This window comes from Manacus vitellinus, unplaced genomic scaffold (genome assembly GCF_001715985.3).
Source record: "Manacus vitellinus isolate BGI_N305 unplaced genomic scaffold, ASM171598v3 scaffold_0_pilon, whole genome shotgun sequence".
Taxonomy (NCBI): Eukaryota; Metazoa; Chordata; class Aves; order Passeriformes; family Pipridae; genus Manacus; species Manacus vitellinus.
The window spans coordinates 58,318,321-58,344,324 of NW_021938789.1; the positions used below are offsets into that span (position 1 = coordinate 58,318,321).

At 40.4% G+C, this 26,004-nt stretch overlaps 1 protein-coding gene across 3 annotated transcripts in view; it reads left to right on the forward strand.

Moving 5' to 3' along the window:
• SLC7A11 (solute carrier family 7 member 11) overlaps positions 1 to 26,004 on the forward strand; it is an 84,762-nt gene that overhangs the window by 36,423 nt on the left and 22,335 nt on the right. For all 3 annotated transcript variants that reach the window (XM_018074187.2, XM_018074178.2, XM_018074173.3), the window contains 3 exons: positions 4,582 to 4,707; positions 6,775 to 6,874; positions 10,184 to 10,228. In XM_018074187.2, the coding sequence (XP_017929676.1) occupies positions 4,582 to 4,707; positions 6,775 to 6,874; positions 10,184 to 10,228 (271 nt within the window). The remainder of the gene's footprint in view (positions 1 to 4,581; positions 4,708 to 6,774; positions 6,875 to 10,183; positions 10,229 to 26,004) is intronic.

The following is a 26,004-nucleotide window of genomic DNA, read 5'->3' on the forward strand; positions in this document are numbered from 1 at the left end:
CTTGTCAGGGGTGGGGAAAACTTCCACTAGACCAGATTGCTCAAAGCCCCATCCAACCTGACCTTGAACACTTCCAGAGACAGGATACTAATTACTACAATTTTTATGAAAATAAATGGCGAGGTAGAGGAGAAAGAAGCTGGATGTGCCCCAGCATAGGGAAGGACAGCTGAAGAAAATGCAAGCAGGAGACCAACCCTTCTAACTGCTCAGCTTTGCTCAAGTAGGACAAAACAGCCCCAGGACACAAAGCAAAAGGGATGTTGTCCACCTTTGTTCTGATGCTGAAGATAGTCTTTTTAGGAGAAAGAGTTTAAAATTAATTTTTCTCTTTCAGTGAAAACTGGTAGATTCCTACATATTTATTGTTTCTTCCAATGAAGAAACATCCTATCACTGTGCCTATCATTGCAAAGCATGGTGGCAATGCAAAAATGCCCTATATTCATATGTTGCTTTATTTGTATCTTTGAATTCTTTTTCTGATGCTAAACTTAAATATAGTGGTAACAGGAAGGGATAAATTGCACTGTGAAAGGTATTAAACTCTTCTATTGATATATAACCTGAGTAGAAACACATTAACTGAACCTGTTCCAATCTTTCCACTTGACCTCCGTATCAGAAAGCAGATAAAGAGGTTTCAGCTATTAAAAACTGTGAAACTGAAAGCTGGTTGCTAACTCACACATGTTTTTACACTCATTTATGTGTATTTTAGGCATTTTATGTAGCAATCATGTATAATTTCCCTCTTTTTTATTTTTTTGGGGGGTCTGCCGAAAAACTCAAATATCCCCATCTTTGACAGTTCGAGGTAAAGTTATGCTCGAAAACTGAGGTCAGCTGTACAGATCTATCAGTGCTTGCTGGCAAATGGTCCAGCCCCAAAGTTTACAGACATGTATATGAGTCTACAGTTAGTTGCCTTTTTTTTTACCCCATCATGGCAGATGTTACAGATGCCACTCTCTACCGCTGACAATTTTCAGACAAACAGTTTAAGTTAAAACATCTCTTGGCTTGCAGGGATAGCAAAAACTGCTCTGATAGGTGCTTTTGTGCCTCCTGTGACCTTTAATTGACGTATTAGGATCTGCAAATTGAGGGTATTATTCGCGTTTTTTAAATGCCTTGACCCTCAAAGTCTGACAGGTTAAGGCAGGGCAGTTTTCTTGGTCTCCTGCTGAGGCAATGATACATAAATTCTTGAAAAGTAGTCCAGGATGTAATGCTTTCTGCTGCTTCTCCCATTAGATTTTGTTATCTATCTATAGCTGTGGCTGTGGGAAGGAAAGAGATTGTGAAAAGCAACATGATCAGTGTTACCATTGTGTTTGATTGTTCCTGAACCCCATTTTGTTCTCCTTCCATGCTCCTCTGGGTTAGCATCCATCTCGTTTTTAGCTAGGTGTTTAGTTTAAGGTAATTTTTTATGCTCCCTATGCAGTTGGCGGAGAAAGAAGGAAAGAGGCATTTCCTGGAGGCATCTCATCTTATCTGGGATAGGCATCTCAAAGAGGTGTTTTTATTCATCCTCTGGAGCTCTTTCTTCACTGAGGATGCAGCCACACTAGATGCCAGACTTCTAGTTAGCAAAGTTAGACTTGAGTCCTCCTTTCACTGCCCTTTTCCTGGGAAACTGCTCCTTCCTTCTCATCGTTGCTGTGATCCTGTATCCAAGTGTCTACAATCAGTTTCCTTAAATATCTCCATCAGGCTTTATTCATAAATGAGGGGTGTTGAACGATGGCCATAGTCCCAAGATATAACAGGACTATGTATGGATCCTAGCACAGTTGTCATATTCTTTTCCTGCTTCTTAGCAGCTTTCTTTGTGACTCTGCTTCCCTGTTGCCTTTCACTACTCAATTGCTAACTCAACTAGTCTGGTGCTGGTACATGATAGCAGCATAAGCCTCACAATTCTAGACAGCTGTTATGCACGTAGAACCTTAAGACTAAATATTATAGAATACTAAAATTATTAATCATAGTATATAATAAAATTAATATATTATATTTATGTATTATATTTCTATATATATTTATGTAGAAGACTGTAAATTCTTATACCATAATAGGTACAATAAGATGAAATTCCAAAAAAATATAAAACTGGTCTCAAATATTCTACGCACTTAAGTGTCAGCCCTGCAACCTGAACTGATACTAGTACAGTCCTCTAGCTCTGCAAGGGACTTAGTCCTGTGGAGGACCATCTAAGGACATTTGCATCAAGGGAGTTTTAGTGATAGGACAAAGGGAGATGGTTTTCAAACTGAAAAAGGGCAGGTTTAGATTAGATATTAGGAAGAAATTTTTATGATGAGGGTAGTCATAAATACTGGTGCATGTTGCCCAGAGTTGTGGCTGACTCATCCCTGGAAGTGTTCAGGGCCAGGTTGGATGGAGCTCTGAGCAACCTGATCTAGTGAAAGGTGTCCTTGCTCATGGCATAGGGCTTGGAACTACATGATCTCTATGATCCCTTCCAACCCAAACCATTCTAACTAACAGCATGTGCCCAAGGCCGACTGCAGGTGTAGCATCCCTTCAGTTTCCTGGTTAATGAAGGTCCTTGCAGTGTCCCTTTTGCTTTCACCATCTGATTAGAAAGCTTCAGATGAAATGTTTGACTGACTTGAACTCATAGTTGGGGATGGAAGAGATTTTAACACAAACTGCTCACAGGCTTCTTTTTCTTTCAAGCCAGTGTAGCTCTTACACAGATTTGATGTTTGTGATCTGTATGTGGCTGGCCAGCAAAAAAGGTTATGAGTTTCCCTATGAGTTGACATTACTGTTCCTACTGGTTCACCATCCTGTGGCATTCTCATATGTGTATCAGGAAGGTGAAACCAATGTGTTAGAAAGCCTGGAGGAGGTCTCTCTGAGGGCTGGATGCTCATGTTACCTGCTCTGACCTGTGTAAGGTAACAGACTGATTGCTGCAGTCAGAACTCCAAGTAAGCTGGATATCAAATTGCAGATACTCTTACACAAAAAACTCCTCCTTGACATTTCCTTGTGTCTGGTCCATGCCTGGACTTCACCTTCTGGCCAAGAAATCTGTATCTGGTGAGATACAGAACTGATTAAAGATTTTGATCTTAAAGATCTTTATTTTGTGGAAAATATCATGCTAAATGATGTTGTGAGTTTATGTTGGCTTGCAAGTTCTTCATTTGAGAGTGGGACTCTCTCTTTCCGAAATAAAACTTCCAGAAAAAGCCTTGTTTTTTCTTTCCTGGAAGTTTTATTTTATTAAAAAATATCCAAAAAATACATTGGTATCTGGATTACTTGGAATTTTCTCCCTTTTCCATTGGACCAAAACTATTTTAAGTTTAAACTGAGAAGATTTTTTTATGATATAGTTTTAGCTTTGCCAGTAAACAGAAAGTGAATAAAAGACTTGGGATAAATCAGTGGGGTTTGCTTCCAGAAAGCCTGTAGTGTGCCAGATCTACAATGACAGCTCATACAAAGTAGCAGCTTGTGCTTTTATGCATCCCGAGATGTGTGATGTGGCTGATGATACAGACAAACTTGTGCTCTTGAGAGAGCTTGAAGTAGGGGAGGATTGAGATGAGGAGCTACTTCATTAGCTCCATACGACGGCAAGAAAGAGATGATGAGTGAACAGGCTTGACTATGTTTCCCTTTCCCTGAAGCAGAGGGGGAAAGGGGCTTTTTATCTAGTGAAATGGCTCCCATTTTACATTCTTTAGGTAAAATTTATTGACTGTGTTTTGTCAGGGTAATTGTTTAAATAAACTAGAATAACTGGCCCTCAAATGATAAGACCTACCATCTTCTTGCCAGTCAGTGCTGTAGTAAATGCAAGAAGATGCTGTTCCTGACCCAGAAGGAGACACAAGCTGATGACACAGGCAGGATGTAAAAACCCTTCTCACTTATCTCTCCACATGCTGGTGAGGTGCAGACCTGGGCTTTGTTTTCAAGAAGGAAAAGGTCTCTATTTCTTCATCAATTCCCGACAATGATGGGCACATCATGTGCACTCTGGCCCTCCTGCATCTCTGGTGGTACAGCAAAAAGGGAGGAGAAAGTGTGGAAAAGAAGAGCAGAGGTAAATAAGGTAGCAAGTGACAAATTTATGCCGGGTCTAAAGAAGGCTGAGAAAACTTAATATTATTATTAATTATTACCGTTCTGTGAAAAATGCAAATCTCTACTCAAACCAGCACAGACAAAGAAATCTGGAGTGACAGGCGTTGGGCAATTAATTTCTTTCATCCAAGGCAGGGTCCTGCCAGCCCATTGTCTACCAGAAGTTGACAGTTCTGGGTCAATGAAGCTGTAATTTGGTGTGAAGGGAGCCAGGCAGAGAAGGGACAGAGGGACGGGCCACGCAGTGGGTCAGGTGGAGGGGCTGAGCTCAAGCCTTTCATGCGGCACGTTGAAGTAGAATGGGAGAAGTAGGAGGATGACAGGAGAAGGTTATTGGGGTGTATTTCCTTTAATGCATCAGGATCTATTGGCTATGTGACCTCTCTGCTGGCAAAGAGTTTTGTGACAATTATTTCTTTCTGACTTTTCGTTTTCCCCTCACAGCGCTGGTGATGGTCCTGAATAGCACAAGTGTCAGCTGGAGTGCCCGCATTCAGATGTTCCTTACCTTTTGCAAGCTTGTAGCAATTCTGATAATTATAGTCCCTGGAGTTATCCAGCTAATTAAAGGTATGAAATGAAAAGTAAATGCTTTTAAAGAGCTTTTATCTTTACCCTCCTCAGTCTTTCCCCACCTGCCTCCGCCAAATAATGCTTGTAGCAGCAAAGTCTCTTAATTAGTCTGTGCTTGCTTAACTGAGGCTCTGCTCTGTCATGTAATTGATTAGAAGTGGAACTACACTGGGGTGAACTGGTGTTTCCTTCAGCATGCCAATGAGTTCATTTCAATCAGACTCACTCTCAATTGAGCAAATGGACTGTTCTTCTCTGTAATTTGCCTTTGGCATGAACTTTGTGAAAGGGGCTGGATGGGTTTTAACGACAGATGGACATACGTGCCTAGTCCAAGCAGAATGTCTCCTTTGATTGTGCTGGTCCCTAGTCATGGTACAGGGCATGTTGTGGGAGAAGGTCTCTGATTTCACAGAATCACACAGTCATAGAATGATTTGGGTTGGAAGGGACCTTAAAGACCACCTAACCCCCTTCCATCGGCGGAGATACCTTCTGCTAGACCAGGTTTCTCAAAGCCTCATCCAACCTGGCCTTGAACACTTCCAGGACATCCACTGCTTCTCTGGACAAGCTGGTCCAGTACCTCATGACCCTCACAGAGAAGAATTTCTTCCTAATATCTGTTTTAAACCTGCCCTTTTACAGTTTAAAGCCATTCCCCCTTTTCCTGTCACTACATACCCTTATAAAGGCACTCTTTTCGCTGACAGATGCTCAGCTACCTGCAGAGACTTTTGCATTACAGCTCTCTCCACAGTTGATGTGACATGGTGACAAGCCCCAGCTCACTCTCCTTACAACAACTACACAGAGCACAAGCAGCCACTCAGTACAGAGGGGCAGAATAGGGAGCACTCTTTAATGAATTGATGGCAGATTTTATCTAACAAAAACTGTCACAGTTGTTGGCTCTGTCCCTGGGGATGCTCCTCTCTGATGACTCACAAGCCCATCTGAGTGAACAGCACAGCGTTGGTCTGTGCAGTGAGCTCCATTACTCAGGGACAGACAGCTGTGGTTAATAAAGACTCTGAAATAAAGGTTTTCCTGTGTAGCATTCTGCTGGTTCACTGTTTTTGTTTTCTTGTTTTCCACTTACTCTCTGGCAGTTGCAACACCATTTCCCATTGCACATTACACATGAAATGGGCAGAATTTCTCTCCGTTCCCATCCACTCCACTTTTCCTTTGGAGCAGGTCAGGCCCAGGTTTGGTTGCGGTTGGATGCCCTGAAGTAGCACAGATAGTGTCCCTGATTCTCCACTGGGACCTTTCTGTGGCTGCAGCTTTTCCCTTAACCAAAAAGCCTCTGTTTCAGTGGGAAATTTTGACTGAGAGCTCAGAAAAAACAGAGCAAAGGGTAGAGGATCTGACGTATTGCTAGTCTGAATGAATTCGGCTTCTTCCTGCTCCATCTCTGTGGAGGATCATTGCTATGCAGAAAATTTGGGATATTGTAGGGACGTCTTACAAACCATAAAACAACTTCCAAATGAATAAGAGCATAGCATGAGTCTTACATTTTTGCATTTGTATATATGTACAATTCTTACTTGATGAAATATTAATACAGTATTAACTATCATGTGGTAGGGAGTAACTAACTTCGTTTTTCAGTAGCAGAAATGTTTAATATTTTGGGTTTATTTATCCTATAAATGTTGTTTCTAAATGAAATGTCAGCAAAGTTACTTCTGATTAAAATGTTGAACAAGTGAAATTTTCCACATCAAAAACTACAGAGCTTGTTCTGCTCTTTCATGTTGATGTAAGTCATTGCTGGAAATGACAGAGTAGTGAATGTCATCAAGCTCAGAATGCTCTGAAACAAACTAATAGGTCAAATTCTGCTATTGCATGGCTACGGACAGCACAAGCCTTTTACAGTTGCTGTCAGATTGTGATGGCAAGGGTTGGGTCAGAAGTTAAGGTCAAGGGCAGAACTTGATGTCAGTGAACTGTAGGGTGATTAAATGTTCCATGGTGTGATATATTTATTTGTTTAAAGTAGTAGGTGACCAAAGAGCTTATTTTTCAATATTCTTTTTGTTGATGTTGCAGGAGAAACACAGCACTTTAAAAATGCCTTTGCGGGGAATGATGCCAGTGTTTTGGGACTACCACTTGCTTTTTATTCAGGAATGTATGCCTATTCAGGCTGGTAAGTGGATGAAACTTATAAGTGTTTGTCCTGAAAACCAATACTAATGTGCTCTAAGAAAGACATTTATTTATATGAAGCGAGTAGCACATTCTACATCTTTTTAAGGGTAGTTCTCACCACTGTTCCAGATGCTCAGTGATTATTCTGCAAGCAGCTCTATAAAAGAAAGATTTTCCTTCTCCTTCAGATAAACATGCACTGAACACAAAAAAATCAGACCACAAAATTAAATTTTCATTAAGTATTTAGATAAAAGGGATAATGAAGATTTAAGTTTTGTTGAACAAGTCAGTAATTACATGAAAAACAAATCTATGATTCTGTTACAAAGTTGTGTGGCCCTTAGCTTTGCTTTGTAAAAGCTGTATTTGAAGAATAAGAAGCAAACTATGATAAGATCAGTGTGGACCAAAAAACAGGGTAAAAAAATAGATTCTTATGCTTCTTGCTCTGAGAGAATTGGACCTCACTCGACAAAAAGTGCAACTGGCTTCCACAGAAGTCAAGTGTGATTGACTGTGAGCAAAGGCATGAGAATCCGCCTTCAGGTATCCTGTTCAGAACTTTCAAGTTATTTCTCTCTTTCCCCAGCAAAGTACACAGCAGCTGGTTTGAAAGGTGCTGCTGCTCTTCGAATCTACCTTTACAATTTATTCATGCCTGTGAGGGCTCCACATTGTGCAGTGCCAAAGGGCTTTTACAGCAGCAGTGTGGGGGGAAAAAGAGACTACAATGCACAGAGTGGGCTTATTTTGAGATAGCTTTGTCTGCAGGTCTTCCCTTTGCTTTCCATAGCCTCACAGGCAGCCAAGTTCTTTACCTCAACACAAAAGGAGAGGGCTGAAAGATAAGGGGTTTATTTATTTAATTCGGAGGGACAATGGGCCGAGCATTGGAGTTCTCTGCCCCTCTGTAACTCCCTGGTTGCAGGAGGATTATAAACATGCACACTGAAGTATGATCAGAACTTTATATATTAAATGGCAGCAGGGGAGGAAACCCAAGAGAGTCCAAAGCCTTTATCTGGCATAGATATGTAAGAAAAGAGCCTGTCATTTTGAAGCCTCAAAGAAATGGAATTTATTATGCGGACAATCTCTAGTTTCTTCCCTCTCTCCCCTATAACCGCCTCTGTCCTCTCATATCTGTGCATGTGATGGTTTCTCACATTTAAAATATTAACCTAAGTGTATGCTTTTTATATGAAAGCAATTTTAAAAGCTCTTTAATATTATTCAGAGTTTGATAGCTGTAGAATGTTGCAACAGAATAATAGTATTTTTGATGTTTCTTTCCCATTTCTTTCCATTTTCCACATAACGGTCCAAACTTCTGCAATAAAAATAATCTTTCTTTTTTTGCTTTATACCTTCTGACTTTCATTTCAAGGTCCTTATTTGCCACTTATAAAAGAAATTAGCAGGAAAAAGACCTAATTTGGCTAGTGGTTCTTCCCAGCTGCCTATTTGTCTTTGTCACCAGCTCAAATTGATTGCCTTGGAGCACAGAGGAGCAGACCATTAAGTGGAGTGTCAATACCCTTGCACTATCAGTTTCATGGGGCTAAATCAATACGATAAGCTGAATGTGAAGGAGTGTTGCAAGTGTTGGTGGCATGTCCCAGGATGCAGGCAGAATTTTATGCATAGCTTACAAGACTATTAGCTTTTAATGATACAGCTTTGAAGAAGAAAACAAAGGCAGTATCTCTTCTATTTGTGGATTCATCCTGCCAAGAACAAGCGTAGACTGTTGGGTATATAAAATGCTGGGTGAAAAAGGACAAGTGAAGAAAGGAATGCAAGGCAACATGTCTTTTCATCAGTAAAAGGACTGATGCTGGGCTGTCACAGAATCGTAAAATCACAGGATGGTTTGGGTTGGAAGGGTCCTTAAAGATCATCTAGTCCCACCCCCTGCCCTTCCCACTAGACCAGGTTGCTCAAAGCCCCATCCAGTCTGGCCTTGAACATTGCCAAGGATGGGGTATCCACAGCTTCTCTGGGCAGCCTGTTCCAGTGACTCACCACCTTCACTGTGAAGATTTTCTTCCATGTTTCTATTCTAAATTTCCCCTCTTTCAGTTTGAACCCATTACTCCTTGTCCTTTCACTACAGTTCCTGATCAAAATCACTTCTGTCTAGAAGCAGGACAAAGACCAGAGAGAAGTAGCTGAACATCTTACTTGTCAGAAGCCATCTCTCTTTTGAAGTATCCCAACCTCTTCTTTTGTGCTTTGTGCACTAGAAAGTTTAAAAACAAGTACTGAGGTTGTTGTATAAGGTGGCAACTCTGGTTTTACAGAATTTCATGCTCAGTCACAAAATCACGTTTTTTAAAAACCGTGAGCCAGCGCTAACTCATTCCACTAACCCAGCTCTGCTCCGAGACTTGTGATGGAGCAAAGCTTTCTGCCAGATCAGTTACTGTTTGTTTGTTCACTGTAGCACTGTTGGCTCAGGTATCATTTGTCTTTCTGTACAAGAGCACAAAGCCAGCATAAGCACTGTATTGACTGCCCTGTTTAATTAGCCAGGATCTGACTTTGTGCCTGTCTCCAAGCCAGGCGCAACTGTGATCCAGCGATGCACAGACCTAGTGCTAATAAATGCAGAACAGAGGGTTCAGTGACCTTGAGGCTTATGTTTGCTTTGTATGCAGGGCTGTGCCCGGTGAGTAGTTCCTGTGAATTCCCATGCAGAGCTGTCTCTTGAGTGCTGCTGGAATACAACTGGAGTGCAACCTGTGCTGGAGAGGTTGTGCAAGAGCATGCAGGGTTAGCAGCCTGGGTTTGTGATTCTATACAGCAAACTAGTGTCAAAGTTCTTGTTTCAGAAGGGTTTCTTCCAGGGTTTGGTTTATTTTTATTGTTAAGAAGTCCTTGCTGAATACTCTGATGAGACTTTTCGCCAATATAACTTGAAATAATAAAGGCTACAACCACAAGTGGAATTTGAGGCATTAGGGTGCATGTGTGTGTGTCTCTGTATGTGTATGGAATTAGGGTAAACCATAATCTGCCTAGAATGTCAAGGGAAAGAAAATAATTTAGTTCCACACTAACTTTACATAGCTTTTGTCTTTTTTTTTTTGTGCTTTGCTGTCTTTTCTGAAAATTCCCTTCCTGAGTGTGAGGATGAAGGAAGGTTAAATCTCACACTCTCTGTAATCCAAATATGGGTCTGCAAAGTCTACTGTGATTAATAGCTGTGCTTAACTAAAAACATCTTCCTGATTCTTTGTGAAAGAAATATAGAATGAAAATCTACCAAGTCCTTATAATATGTTTTATAATTCTTTTCTAGGTTTTACCTCAATTTTGTTACTGAAGAAGTGGAAAACCCTGAAAAGTATGTACCTAACGTTTTGCTTGACTTTTGAAAAACAGTCATAAAATTTAAAATGTTATAAAAGTAGTGATCTTTAGAAATTCTGCATGCTGGTCAAGCTTCTTGCTTTCCAGCAGATCTGGTATCTATTTGAATTGCACCTGCTTGAAGATTTACTGGTTTTGGTCTGTTGTGACCTTGTTATGTATTCTGCTTTTATGTGCACAGAAAGCAGCAAACTAAGTAGATCTCCAGGGCTCCCGTTCTCCCCCTCAGGATACAAGTAACTATCAGTGGCTCCTTTCAGTGGAAGTTACTGGTATCCTGTCAGGGAAATCTTGCCCAAGAAACTTATCTGCTGCAATATTTGTCAGTTTTGCTGTGTTTAAATATTAATCAAATACTTAGTTCTACTTGTTTTAGATGTCTCAGAGATGCGGGATCTTGAATACACATAGCACAGCATCCGATCCAATTAAACCGAACAGGGGATATGAGTTGGAGTCTGTTTCAAACCAGAGATGAATAATCTCACAGCACCTGTCTGTAAAATATGGAAAGAAAAGTTGTCCTGTTAGGGAGAATTTGATTTGTCCTGTCTATTTTGGTAGGTATGTTTTGGTACATGGGGACAGTAATAAAAGATCTGTTAACCTTTTCTAAAAATTACAGAAAATATACCTTGTCAAATAAATTTGTTTTCTTTGAGGAAATTAACAATTTACTTGATCAAAAATTTATGGCTAAATATAATTTTCTTAGGTTTTTAAAATAAGACAGCTGGCTGGGTACCAAATAACTTATTGTTTAAAAGGACCCCCAGCACTGTACACTCAGATAATATGAACCCGAGATGTGTAGAGAAAGAAAACCCCAAACAGCATTGACTGGGAGCATGCAGAAGGTTTTTCGTTGGTTTCTTCAAAGTCTGAACCAAACCTGGTGCTGTTTCATTGCAAGGAAATTGATGATAAAACATGAGGATGGCATGAAAACTGGCAGATTTCCACTGTTTCAGTGTCTTTGAGGTGTCTTGGGTGTTAGCAGGATCTTTAATATGATCAGGGTATGTAGACTGAGGACTGTATTGACTGGAAGCTGAAACCAGACAAATGCAGGTAAAAAATACAGCACTAGTATTTATGACTAATCATTAGCACAGATACCTATGGGTGCAAATGGGTTTTTCCTTGTTAGTCTTCAGTTCTGACAGAACACTTTTTTTTAAACTAAGCACCCCTTGAAGCATAATGTATCACAGCTAAGAAAAGTCGTGTGGGTTCAATTTTAAGTTGTTTTTTTTTCATTCCAACTGGGATGTGAGGGAAGACGACTCTGCGTCTTCTCTGCCTCTGTCTCAGGAGAGCTTCCAGGTTACTCCAAGTTACTCTTGAAGTTATTTGTGCTGCTAGTGAGGATGTAGTACTGGAGGACAAACCACATAACCTGGCTGGTTTGGTGTATTCCAGGATGGCTCTGGAAAAAAACCCAGCTCAATGCTACACGTACAGTGTTATCACAAAGCTGTTAAAGCTTCCCTTTATCATTCTTCTTCTTGGGGTTGCACTTGGAGAGGATAAGGAAGATGCCCAGTATTTACAATCTCCGTACAAATGTACAATATAGAATAGAAAAGATCAAGATTTTAAACATTGCTAAGTAAGTTGCAGGTGATATAGCAGGGCAAATGGATTGCTACAGGCTGTGCTGGCAGAGGTCTCTGCACCACCTGTAAATGGGGATTCTGGACTCCCTTAATCTGAAACAAGCGATTAAATGACAGGTGGAACAGTTTTTTTATCTGGTTGCCACCTATGAATGGCTCTGTTGGAAAGATGTCCTGCTGAGCCGGGGCCTCCTCCACCGCTGTTCCCAAAGCTCTAGGGCAAGGGAATAGTGTGGATTGATCCCAGTGGCAACTTCTCAGCTCCCACCAAAATCAGTACAAATGTGAGGTGAGCTACTAATCACTCTGCTGTCGTAGGCATTTATTAGGACTCAGGTGCTTTTTTTTTTAATTTATCTTTTTAACCTAAAATGCTGTCTTTCCTTTCATTCTTGCTGTGTTAAAGGTTACACTAAACAACCTGGTCTAATGGAAGGTGTCCCTACACATGGCAGGGGGCTTGGAAATACTACTTCAAGGTCCCTTCCAACCCAAACCATTCTATGATTCTGTCATATAGCGCTGCTGTGGAGGTACGATGTAGCTGTTTTTAAAAGGGAAGAGGGAAGTACAGGCTTGAACCACTTAGAGCCTGTAACAGCTCCAGGTGTGCAATTTGCAGTGTTTGTCAATGGTTAGGGATGCAAATTACTTACAGCAACAGAGGTGAGCACGGTGACGTCTTCTGCCCTGCACCTGCCAAAGCAAATATTTGACTGAGGATCAGTCACAGCTCTGTATTTCCAGGTGTGTGGCAGCTTTGGAAGTAACTGAGATGAATGATCAGCTCCATCCCCGTGTCAACCAGCCTGCTTCAAACCTGCAGTGAATGTAGCAGAGTTGTGGGGAGGACAGCACAGTTGACAGCAGAAGGAAGGCAGGAATGCTCTAGCAGAGAGTGGGGTTAGGGCTTTGCACAACCTGGTCTAGTGGAAGATATCCCTGCCCGTGGCAGGGATATTGGAACTAGATGGTCTTTAAGGTCCCTTCCAACCCAAATCATTCTATGATTCCGTGGAACTGGGCCCTAGAATATATCCTGAAATAATCTACTTTTAGACATTAAAGTTTTCCAGCTAGGAATTGCATTTCTTCCTGTGGTGTACTGCACCAGGAAAACCTGCTGGCAGGTTTGGGAACGCAGAAGAGGGGCAGGGAAGGGGGAATGCTTGTGCCCTTGCCCAGCTGACAGCCCCCTTTATGCTCCAACAGAGTGGCTGTTTGTAGGGGCAGAAGGGGCTATGGAGGCTGTGGGAGTCTGTGGAGGTGCAGCAGCCTGTCCTGGGTGCAATAAATTGCAGACTTGGGTCTATAAGTAGGATGAATGCCACGGGCCTGAGGCACTGGGATGGCGATATGAAACCCTAGAGAGAGAGAGCTGGCACAGAGACACTGGAAATGAGCCAAGCGGGGAGGAAGCACCCTTTAAATTATAGAAGGGAGAATAGAAAGTCTTTTAAAAAAAAAATCTGAAAGTGAATGCCATAACTTTCTGAACAGAGTTTTGGAAGTAGTGTTGAATTCTCACTTTGGAAATGCCACAGTTCCTTCTTTTGTATAAAGACATTATTATAACCCCATTATCATAAGATGTAAAAATAGCTGTTTCCGTCTCCTGCTAAACCCCCCTTTGATGTCTCATTTTTAAGCCTGAACTCGTTTCTTTATTCCTCTTTGTTCGAGTGCTCCCCTCCTGCAGCATTAGTAGGACCTGAAGCAACATGAAGTTAATGTTTATTTTACAGGGAGCTGTGGTTGCAGTGTTCACTGCTTTAATGTTCAATTTTTTAAAAGAACCTCTAATAATTTTATTATCAAGAATATGTGGAACAACACTGATGGGTAACAAGAAATTTCTTTTGCTTTTTTGGAAAACTATGCTTTGCATATGCGTGCTGGCTCAATAGGAGTTGTTGTTTGAAATGAAATAACTAAATAATCCTTGGAGCAGCACTTCACCTAAAGAAACTTGTGCAGCCATATCACGTGCACCTTTGATCTTTTTGATTTTCTTGCATCATAAGGATCAGCCCTATACAAACTGAGATCTTACTGTATTGTCTAAATAATAAGTGAATGAAGGAACAGCTGGGTCTCTGAGAGAGAATTTGTCACCTGAAAATTGACAGGAGCCGTGTTGTCTGGAGCAGTAAATTTAGAGGACAGGAAATCAAGCGTGTTGAACTTTCAAACTCATTTCTTATACACAGTCTTTGAGCTCATCTGTATTCTTGAGCACCCACTATGTTCTCTCAAGAAACAGACCCAAGTTTTTTCAATCAAGACCCTAAAAGCAGCTCATGCCCAAACAGCACTTCCCTCCTCCCTTCCCAGGCTGAGCAGAGACCAGGATCAGTGCTCTAACTAGTGAAGAATTTTGACTGTCTCCAGATGAGAAAATAGCAGAAGAGTGTTTTCATATTACAGCAACATCTTCAGAGCTTTGTCAGAGCCACGGCTAGATTGTGTCAGATGCTGGCCAAAGAGAATCCAGCTTTAAAGAAATAGTGCTGCATTCTCACTATGAGCAGATGATCAGCCTGAACACTTCAAGGTATGAAGATTAGGCTCTTGTTGGAAGAGAGATAAAAAATAATTTCACTTTAAGGGGAAGGAAACTAAGACTCAAATTCCTTAATGATTTCAAGGCAGTCTGTGATTGAGTGAGCAACTAGAGAGAGGTATTAATTTGCAGCCCTTGTTTAGCTCAATCACATTATTTCTTTGGCAGTGTAAGTTTCTGTTAGTGTTGTTGAACTTAGGAAATATTTTTCATTTAGTGGTCTTCAGTGTCAGTGGTACAAAATGATAAACTTTCAAAGGATGTGGATTCTGAAAACATTTTACTGCACAGATTACTTTGCAGTTGCAGTTAAGTATAGCTGCTATTTGGCATAATCCTTTCTTTTTACTCTATTTTTTCCATTTTTTCTCCCCTGTTATTGAACCATTTCATTTGCAAATATTCTATTTCTGTTTGTAAAATAACTTGGGTCCAGCCCAGGCAATCTATCATTGTTTAAAAATTTACACAGTGCAAAGAACATATTATTGAGATGTATAGTGTTTATAAGTCTGGTCTCAGATTGATAAATCATGTCTTGGGCTGTTGAAAAGCCAAGAAATTAATTGCTTTGCTATGACCTTGGGGTCTGAGATTAGTCGGTTTGTCTATTAGATTTTTCCAGTGTTCTTCTCACTTCATTTATTCCTTCTTTTCTAAGGAACTGAGAAACAGTAAATGTATGGCAAGTCACCAAGTCTTGATGTCGTCAGACATTTTGTAAAATCAGGATATCAAAATGTTTTATGTAATCTGCTTTTATATTGGTTTTAAATAATGTGAATGTCATTTCTAATTAATCTAATGTGTACCACCCATTTGTTCTAATTATAGTTTAAAGTCCACTTTGCATCTATGAGGACTGAGTGAGAGAAATGTGGTATTAGAAGTGTTTCTTTCAGGATATTTAAGCATTATAGACATGCAGATGGATGGGAGGGGAATGGTGACTATGATGCTACAACTCTTCCAGCTCCCTTTTTTCTTGTAGCCATCTGATTTTTGGCACTTTGCATTAGACTGCAGCCCCCTTCCAAAATCCATCAGAAACATGAATTGCACTGTCACTCACTGCCAACCTACCCCCTCATTTGGGGTCAGATTCCCAGTAATCAAAAAACAGTAAAAAATATTTTCAGTGTTAATTGAGAGAATGCAAACCTTTGCCATTTCTGCCTCTTCGCTTCTTTCTTTCTTTTTTTTTTTGTTATTTTATAATTTAATGACAAGATTTACTCTGAAGAGGAATATTAATATTGATATCAGTAATCTTAGGCACTAGAAAGGTTTATCTGCCTTGAGTTTGAAATCTTTCTTGCCTTATTATACTGCACTTATTCATAAAAGATACATTTGACTCCAATTCGTTTTCTTCATGTCAGCCTGCAGTGCCAAATATTCAGTGCAGAAGTTACAGGATTACATTTTGATATTTTATCTGAAGATAATCAAATGAAACAAATGCTAATCTTTCCAGTATTTTTCAAAGCCCATTTGCTCATGTGAATTCATCAGATTACCTTAAAGGGAAAGCCAGGTCAGTTAAGTGAGAGTCAAGTGAATTGAGTGAGTTTTCCCTCCATATATTATTTGTGTCTTGGGTTATTTTTGTATTTGAATACTTATTCTTCATCATAAAATGATGATATTCTAATTAGCTTCCTCCCAGGTATTTTTATGTTGCTTTAAGAAGTCTTATTCCTTCTAAATTTTACTGTATCTTAACAGCATAACAATCTGCCTAAATTTCCTCAGTTATCTGTGAAGTATCTCAGATGAGGTGTCCAAACACTGGTGAATTCAGCATCACTTTCTATGGTTTATTTGTGCCCTGTGTAAGGGATAAAATCATGTTTTCAAATCTATAAAATCCTTTAATGGGGAGGTGAATCTGCCAAGTAAAGAAAACAAAGTAATTTACTTGCTCAAATGTACTTACACAAAACCAAGTATGGGGTTTGCTATTTGTAAAATGTATGAAAAGCATTTAATTAAGAATATAATTCTGTAGTATTTGTGTGTGTTTGAGAGGGACAAATAGACAATTACTAGCTCAGGGGAGCTGACTCACCAGCATGAAACTGTTCTTGATAAAATGAACTTTACTTTTGCTCTCTCACTGACTTTATTAACTCCTTGCTGTTTGCATGTCTCACATCTTCAGCTCATTCATTCCTTTTTTTTTTTTGAAATGGCTAATAATTAATTTCTGAAAGTAAATATTTCAGTCTTGGATGCATGTTTTTTGATGGGTTCAGATTTCTGAAATCTCAGCATGGGAACTACTTTTTTCCCCTTCATAAACTTATTTTTTTTTAGTTCTTGATGGAAGTTGGAAATTCTCTTGTGAATGGGACATGAATGTTCTGAGTTGCTTTGCCTTTATTTATAGTCTCTTTTCACTCCTCGTTTGGGAGATTTTAATTGTCCTATAGTTTGGTATGCAGGGGTTTCCCAAACTGTGTCTCTTGAAGACCATGGGTATAACTTCAGACTGACAAAACATTGTGTGGGAGGCAATACAAGGTGTTATAAATGACATGATATGCTTCATAAATACAACTTGCTAGTAAGAAAAAGTAATTATTACTTAATTTTGCACCTGATCTCAGCTAATCTTTGGTGGTGGTTTGAGGCAGCTTGGATTCAAAATCTGTTGCAAAACTAGGGAGCTGGAGCAGGTAGTGGTGGAGAGAGGAGAAACACTAAAAATAGAGTCATAGAATGGTTTGGGTTTGAAGAGACATAAAAGATCATCTAGTTTTGACCCCGTATCACAAGCAGGAACACATTCCCCTAGACCAGGCTGCTCAGGGCCCCATGCAACCTGGCCTTGAACGCTCCTGAGTTCTGGCTCCAACTTATTCTCTCATCACTCTCCATCCCATCCACCATAAGATGTGCCATAAATGCCCTAATCTTGACAATCTGTTGGTTGTGCCAAGAAATGATACATTTAAGTGAGCCACATGTGAGACATGCAGACAATTCAAGGGGTGCCACTTGCTTGTGAGCCATAATTGGAGTTTGTCTGTGATAGGATTTGGTGAAGGTCATTGAATCAATAAAATATTTCCAACCAGATGGAGCAAAGAACAGAAACTGTGTTAGCAGCTTGAGTTAAAATGGGAAAGGGGTCAGAATGGAATTGAAAATGCTAACCCAAGTTAAAACCCAAGTAATTTGTTTTTTTTTTTTTTTTTTTTTTTTTTTTTGCTAACGTCAATTATATCAAACTGGATTTTTGGATTTAATAATGTGGATTATCCTGTACTCCTGCAGTGCAGACTTTTCTTTGGCCCTGCAATTTTTAAGAGTTCCAACATTGTAGCTACCATATGTAATATCTCATAATTAACTGAGGGTGCAGATTCAGTCCTTCTGTTCTTGTTTTTGTCACTCTTGGCTGTTGAACACAGATTCCTCCTACCACACCTGGGTGTCCCTTGCTCCACAAGTGCAGTGGGTCCTGCTCAACAGCAGTTCTGTGTCACAAGAGAGAGGAAACAGAGAGAGCACAGCTGGAAAGCACAGCAGCTTGAGACTGGAGTGATCCAGATGTATGCAGAAAGACACTCTGCAAACCTAAATCCCCTACCTCGTCTTTGACAGAGGCACTTTGTGTCTGAGCAGTGCTCTGAATTCACCAGAGCAATAGATGCAGACAGCAGAGGGGCTGGGAAGATGACTCACTGCATGAATTCACCTGTCATCTGGAATAGGGATCACAGAGACCAAAGGCTTCTGCACAGGGAGAACAAAAGGGCTGCAGATTTCATTGGGCACTATTCCTTCTCCTTACCTTTGCAGAGTCAGAGGCAGCTGCTGTGTGTGCTTACTGCTTTCCAGAGGCTGCATGTTTTACTTACGCATTTAGTTAGGGACTGACTTAGTGGATACAATCTACAGGAATTTGTATGTGACACACATTCATCACATATTATTATTTCTTTTTCCTTCTCCCTTGTGCAGTTGCCTTTTTTTAATTTTCTCCTACCCCATGGGTGGTTTTTGTGTTTATATCAGTGCCGAGTCCTCTGGTGCAATTCTACACCATGAGAGAGACAAGAGATGACCCTCGGGTGCAGTTTTCAGACACCAGTATCTTTGTCATTGGAAGCTGCTTTCTAAACACCAGTTTAGCATTTGAATTGGTTCGGCTGCCTCCCAGTCTTTCTATCTCCTGTTTTCACTTTATTATCTTTCTATTTTAATGTTAAGGGAAAAAAAGTGATGTTCTGTTTAGAAATTGACTGTTGTGAAGAGCTACCTGTGACAGGGCTTAAACTGATATGCCAGTCAATATGTGTAAATTAGAAAAGAGACTGATGTAATCTATAGTGTCTGTAAAGATTTCGAAGATGTACCTTGATCATTAATTAGGACAATAAGGATGTCTTATAAAATTGCAGCTGAGAAGACTAATAATTCACTATCGAATGAAGCAAGGCAAGGTCACTTGTATAATTACCTGTTCTAACATTTATATTCCTTGTATGAAATGCTCCTACTCACATAAAAGTCAAGCTGATGGCCCCAGAAATATTCAGGACTAGGAAATGCAGATTTCTTAACTAAGCTTTGAGGGTATACTAAAGAAACCCTGTAGTTTCTTTTATGTATTTGTTTGATTTTTCTGGACTGAATTATTATTTCATACAGTCAAAGTTAACTTATAGCACACTCCTGGCATGGGTGCTTGAGAAGAGTGAGTGGAAAGAACAAAATGGAAGAACAAAAATGAATGTTATAGATGTTGGGTAGATACAATATTACTGTGCTGGATTTTAGCTGTGGATATGTTTATGGAAATTAATAGTGCTGTCTTTACTCTTTTTTTCCTAATTGTCTGATATAGAATCTGATTCTAATTCCTTTTATGTCTCATAAATGTAATAAGGATACCACCAAGACATTAGTACAGAAATCAGGAAGGTAGTCAGCTACCTGAAAAATCAAAGATATTCAGCAAACATAGGTGGAGGATGGAAGGAAAAAGAAAAATTTCAAGGGCAGACTGTAATACCATAGTGATATATGCCAGGACACAGGGTTAGTAGTGGTTCTGTGCCTGTGTATGAGCTGTTGGGAGGGAGGACAGTAAGGCAGGGTGGGAGGGCAGGCTGCCTGCATGATTGTCTCCCCACTAAGGCAGCATCTACTTTAGGGTAATACTTCAGAAGCTATTGCTTTGAAATGTTTGTTTCTGTTTATGTAGACTCTGTGGTTTAAGATAAAAAGGACCAACTTGAAATGAAAATAACTGAATGAATTCCTTCAGAATTCTGGAGACACTTGAAACTTTTTGAAGATTATTTGTTAGAACTATTAGACAGTTGTAAAAATGCATTGTTTGGGCAGGATCTCACCGCAGGAGAATGGGTGGGAGAGGTTCCTGCAGACTCACTGGACGAATGGACATGCAGGCTGGCATGGTGCTTGGCCTTATTTCTTCTTTTATCCAAGGCCTGTAGAAAAAGGGGATCTGGTCTAATCTCATCTGCAGAGGATGAGGATTGAACAACCTGATCTAGGAAAGGTATCCTTGCCCATGGCGGGGGTTTGGAACTAGATGGTCTTTAAGGTCCTCTCCAACCCAAACCATTCTATGGTTCTATTATTTCAGTCTTTTGATTTTTATAAGTGACTGCTTTTGTCAATTTAACAGTGACAATGAGAGGCGTCATGGCCCGGTATGGGTGAAGTTATTGCTTGCAGTGTACACGGAAGGCAAACATCTACATGAAAGTGGATACTTAAGAGACTAACCCTCAAACAGGTTTTCCTCTCTCAAGCCTGTGGCACCTCCTTTGAGGAAGCAAAGTCCAGGGAACTCAGCTGGAGCATCCTGCCCTCCTCCCTCCCCCAGAGCCTTGAAGGTCTCTCCCCAGGGTGCCAGGACTCCCACAGGTTTGCAGGAGCTGTGACTGGCTGCCACAGAGTGTCCTGGAGCACCCCTGTCTCAGAGTTTCAGTGAGCTTTGGTGGCTCCAAGGTGTAAGGATATGATGAGCCCACGTGCTGGCCCCATCTGTCCCTGTGGTGGCTGTTTGGTTTGTGGTGCACAGCATTGCGTCACCACAGAGCTCATTGCTCCTTTCCAGCCCTCAGTGCTCAGTTGGTTTGCTGATGTGATAACCTGTTGAGTGTAAGGTGTGTTTGCTTTCCTTTTGCTGTTTTTTTTTTTTAATTTTATTTTATTTTTTATCATTTTCTGTTTGTTTATGTGAATCATGGTTACTATGAATCAGCTCCGCTAAGGAAGTAAAACAAATGTTTATCCACAGTCTCCCCTGGGGTTGCTGGCAAAATCCTTTACCAGCAGGGTAATGTAATGTAACACAAAACTGTGTAACCTTCGAAGTTTCCATTGCTCTGCATTTTCCTTCATTTTCACCAGCTAAAACATATGAAAGACTGTTATAACATCTATTTCTGTTGCACTGAGGGACGTAGCAGTACCTGCACGGAAGGATGACAGTATCTTCTTTATGGGAAGCCTAAGCAACTCAGCAGAATATTCATTGCAGGAATAAAAATCTCTTGCAAGACTGATGTACTGCTGACGGTCCAGAGCTGTAAAACAGACTGTATTTTACTGGAGAGATGATGGGTCTCTCAGGGCTAGGCAGCTCTTCTCTTGGCCACAGCGAAGGTCCCATTTGACATTTTCATTCTCTTCTGGTGGTTCATTAGGAGATGGCCTGGCTGAAATTGCTGGAGGAGAGGTGAGACAGCAGTGTATTAGTGGTAGATAGAAAGACGAGTAAATTCACCAGATCAGTTATAACCAGATGAGGCAAACCCAAAATTGTGTCGGTAGAGATCAGACAAATGTCTATCTATGTGCTCAGAATGTTAGCCACCACGCTGAGTCCTTTGGGCCAAACATACCAGGCCAAAACAGCAAACGTTTTGTCTGCGTAAGACTTACTGGCTCAGGAAGCAGTTTTTCATTTAACTGTGGTGCATTGCCTCTTTGTATGCTGATGCAATGCCTGAAAGCCTCGATTGTACTCGCTGGTAACTGGCATCAGACCATTCTTTGGGCTGACAGCTGGGTAAAGGTGACAAGTCCACGTGAGGTGGTTCAGAGCAGTCACTGCAGCTCCCTCACAGCCTCCACATCTATCACCTTGGGTCCTGGGGGTGTTACACTCTTTGTGAAAGCAAGCAAATGTGGTTTATACAGCTTCTAGTGTGGGTGGAGACAAACCTCTCCTGGGTTTTTTCTTTCCCACTTTAAAACTGGAGCCTGGTTTCCTCTGACACATGTGCTTTGATTTCTGTATTTACCCAACAGCATTAGCTCTTGTGGAGGTGACTCAAAGCACTCACCTTAATGTTTTGGTCTGAGATTTAAATCTGTGTTTCAAATAGCACCGAAATCTCACTGTAAAACCCAGTCAAAGCCAAGAAATCCCGTATGGAATTGCAGGGGTGTAGATCAGCCTTTGCTTATGGGTACTGTCACTGTTGGCTACAGCCTGTGTATAGAAAAAGGGGTCTCACAGACATTTCTCCTGTTATTTGTAAAAGCAAGCCAACCCCCACTACCTATGGGTATATATATGGCAGAGATGGCTAGTTTAAATCACTGTGTGATGTTCTGATCTGTACTGAAGTGCATCCTTTCCTGGATCCAGAAGGGCATGAACCTATTTTTCCACCTTTTATTTCCTTTTCCCTTTAACGCTGAGCCTCAAAAATGAGAAAGAGCAGGGTGCTAAGGTTGTGTTAGGTAAGCACGACGTTAGATCAGAGCAGGTAGCAGTATCTTGCTTGCCATTAACAGCAGCTTTTTATTACAGCACCATCTAAAACTGCTATAGGCTGATGCTGGCACCATCTGACAGAGGTGGTGAGATAACAGACAGAGAGACAGACAGCATTTTTTAGTGGTATAATATACAGAATGGGAGAATAAAATACAAATAAAGCAGTGGACATCTAAAATTGCAAGGGTAGTATGCTCTTCTTTATTGCACTCATGCACATCAGATTGGAGTTTTATAACTGCACAAACGATTGCTAACACATGCCATGTCATCATGAATACTTATTCTTTAGAACAGCACAGTCAAAATGCCAATAGCAATGGTATTATCATACACAAGGAAACAAATATCTTCCACTTGGTTCAGCCAGCAGAATAACTTACTCAACTCTGACACAGTCTTTTTGGATGAGACATTCAGTGGGGTTGTCTCATTTGATTGTTCAGCTTTAATAGGTAGTGAAATTGCTGGCTTGTATTTAAGATACATAATAGTCGTATCAAAACAAGACAGTTTGGCTTTGTACATCTTTCCTGTAGGTGAGTACATCCTTTTCTGTGTGACAGAAGAATTTCCATCAGAGGAGGATGTTTCGTAGCTAATGAGTGCTGAGATTCTTATTCTCCTGCACATCCCTTCCCTACGTGGTGGCTGTTTTATGTGAGTGCTTATGGGTGTACAGATGTTCTGGAAGCAGGTTCTAGTTGCTTACACTGTAGCTTATACTTTGGTGTTTGGCTGTGAGTGTTTTGGAATTTTAAACACATAGTGACAGTGATATTTTATTTAAGGAAAGACTATTGTTAACTAACAACCCATAAGGGTTTTCAATCATTTAAATTACAGTACAGCCTATATCCATGAACTGTAAACTAAGAGGATTTATATAAGATTATAATGGCTCCAGAGGAGCTGTGAAGTGAATAATCTACATTTCACAAGTTGCACTGCTGTGGTCTATTATGTCAGTCCTCATTCACTTGTAACACTTGCTGTTGAGCAAGTGCAGTTATTTGCATCTTCACCTTGTCATTATGTTTTGTTCATTGTGAAAAAATGGACTATATTATAACAGTATTTAACTTTTTAAAGTATGATGGAATGGAAAATCCCTTGTAAGAGTAGTTTTGATAGTATCACTTGAAAAGACTCAACAGCAATAGAGAGATCTCCATATATCATGAGAATGGAGAGTGAACAGGAGTACTCTGGTGTGACAAGAGGTTCAACATCCGTGTGGGGTTATTTTAGAGAAAAGAAGGATTAGATTCATTCTGTGGTGTAAAAGAATGACAGGTGCTTCTATTTTTTCATATTTGTTTATAACAGGGAAAAAAACAGTTGCCAAGCAAACCCAAATAAAAGTAAAGAAGACCATGACATTCCTTTTCCTTGGGCAAATCTCCCATTAGAGAATAATCTGCTTGTGTATCTAAGGATGAAATGTTTCAGTAAGTGTGAAAAGTAAGCAGAATTGCTTTAAGATTCTTACTTGGTGATTGTGAAGGCCATGAGCAGAGGCTTTTTTTTAGTTACAGGCTATCCCAGACATGAATAGATCCAAGCTGCAGGCCACCATGGTGTTGAGCATTGTCAGAGTCACGATGCTGTGCTAGAAGAATGGCCCTGGAGCGTAATGAATTACATATTTTCTCTGCTTCTAAGAACATAATTTTGCCCACAGTGGCACAAATCCTGCCATCTGCTTTGTGCTTATTTTGGTTACTGAAAAAGCGCCTTACAAGCACTGTTGCTAAACTAACACATAAATTTATGCTGTTCCCCAGAGCTGGTGTTTTTAAAGGGGACCTATAAGAAAAACGGGGACAGAATTTTTAGCAGGGTCTGTTGCAATAAATAGAAAAAGGGGGTTTAAACTGGAGGAGGGTAGATTTAGATTAGATACATGGAAGAAGTGTTTTACAATGAGGGTTGTAAAACACTGGAACAGGTTACCCAGAGAAGTGGTAGATGCATCATCCCTGAAAACACTGAAGGCCAGGTCGGATGGGGCTCTGAGCAACCTGATCTGGTAGAAGGTGTCCCCAATCTTTGCAGGGAACTAGGACTGGATGACCTTTAAAGTCCCTTCCAACCCAAACCTTTCTATGATTCTCTAGGTTTACTTTCAGATTCAGATGTCACAGAGGCTGGTGCTGGGCAGGGTGCTATGGAGTGCCAGGATGTAGGGCTTTTTTGATGGCTTTTTTAATAGGTTGATTCTGTGGGTCAGGATAAGAGGTAGTATGGTAAGTTCTGTATAAACCCTCGTTATTGCTTTCATTTTGAGATTTTAGCATGGAAGAGTAGTGCATTCAGGGTACATTGAACAGTGTGCAATTGCAAAGATGAGTCAGCCTTAAAATCCCGAGTCTCATTGATTATACTGTCCAAGATAATTAGAATAAACTAATAATTCTGTCTATTTCCTGTTGCTATCCAAACTGAAGGGAACTTGATTTGCAGAAAGGTTTCAGGATCAGCTCCCTAAGGTTATGTTTAAGGTTATATTTAAAATTTCTCAATTTGGACACAGAAAAAGGAAAATCCAACCTTTACCGGTGATTTTGAAAGTTGTGCATATGTCACTTCATGACATCACTTCATCACTTCTTAAAAAAAAAAAAGGATAAGCTCTTCTCATGTGCATATGATTGTAGTTCAAGCATTATGAAGGCTTAGTGAGAGAGGATTTCAACTTACTGATATTCTCTTTCTCAAAGCACTGAAGCAATGCAACAGAAAAAGTTGATATTCCCATTTGAATTCCATTCAAGTGCCCCCAGTTACTGCGGGCTGCAAAGGCATATTTCAGCTCACATTTGGAGTTTTCTGGATTTCTCTTCCACGTCAGAGCTCCTACGGAATTATTTCAGTGTGCTATATGGGCTGTCCCACATCCATAGGCAGTCTACTGGGCTGTCCTTAGCAAAAGCCTCATTTCCCTGTGTTCTGCAGAGAAAACAATTTATCTGCCAGACAGCCTCCTTCATGGCAGTGTAGTATTGTTAAGACATCTCCTTTTAATTTCGTTTACACCTTTTTATATCTTTTAAAATGCTAATGCTTTGAGGCACTTGCAGTTACCGTTTTCTCATTTTAAATTCCTTCAGAAGAAGAGCCTATCTTGGTAAATGATATTTCAGTTTCCATGGTGCTCCCTATTACAAGTAGCTGCTCTTTTCATCAGCGAATGGTGCAATTTTCATTCATGCTGAAATATCAATGGTAACATACGGCAGCAAATTATTCCTGTATGATCCTTGGCATTGTGGAAGCTCTCCTGCTCAAAATTAAATGTCAGGGAATTTAACAAGTATGAGAAATCTAACTCTTTTTATGCACGCACACACAGAGAGACATACATTTCTCCTTCCATTCCTCTGTGCACCTAAGCATTTATCTTCCTTTATTACTGTAAGGAGTCATTAGTATGCTATCAACATGTTTCCTAAAAAGTTTGGTTGAGGGGGCGGTGTTCCCTCCTGTACTTTCCCCTGGAGTCGAGTGAGGTGTTTTGTATTCAGGCTGCTTGTTCCCAGACTCTGAGCTTGAGGGGCTCATTTTGGGAATGATAGCAGCCTTGCCAGCCTGCTCCCTTGCATTCCTCAAAGTGTTGCTTTGTCATTTGCAGATGACCTAAAATCAGAAACATAAGTCCTCAGTACAGACAATAGAAATACACGCAGATCAAGGCAGGATCTACTTCCACCCCAACCCGGCTGCCTGAAAACATGCAGGTACTTGCAGGAGTGTGGGGAGGGTGCTGTGACAGGCAGCATGGTTTTTAG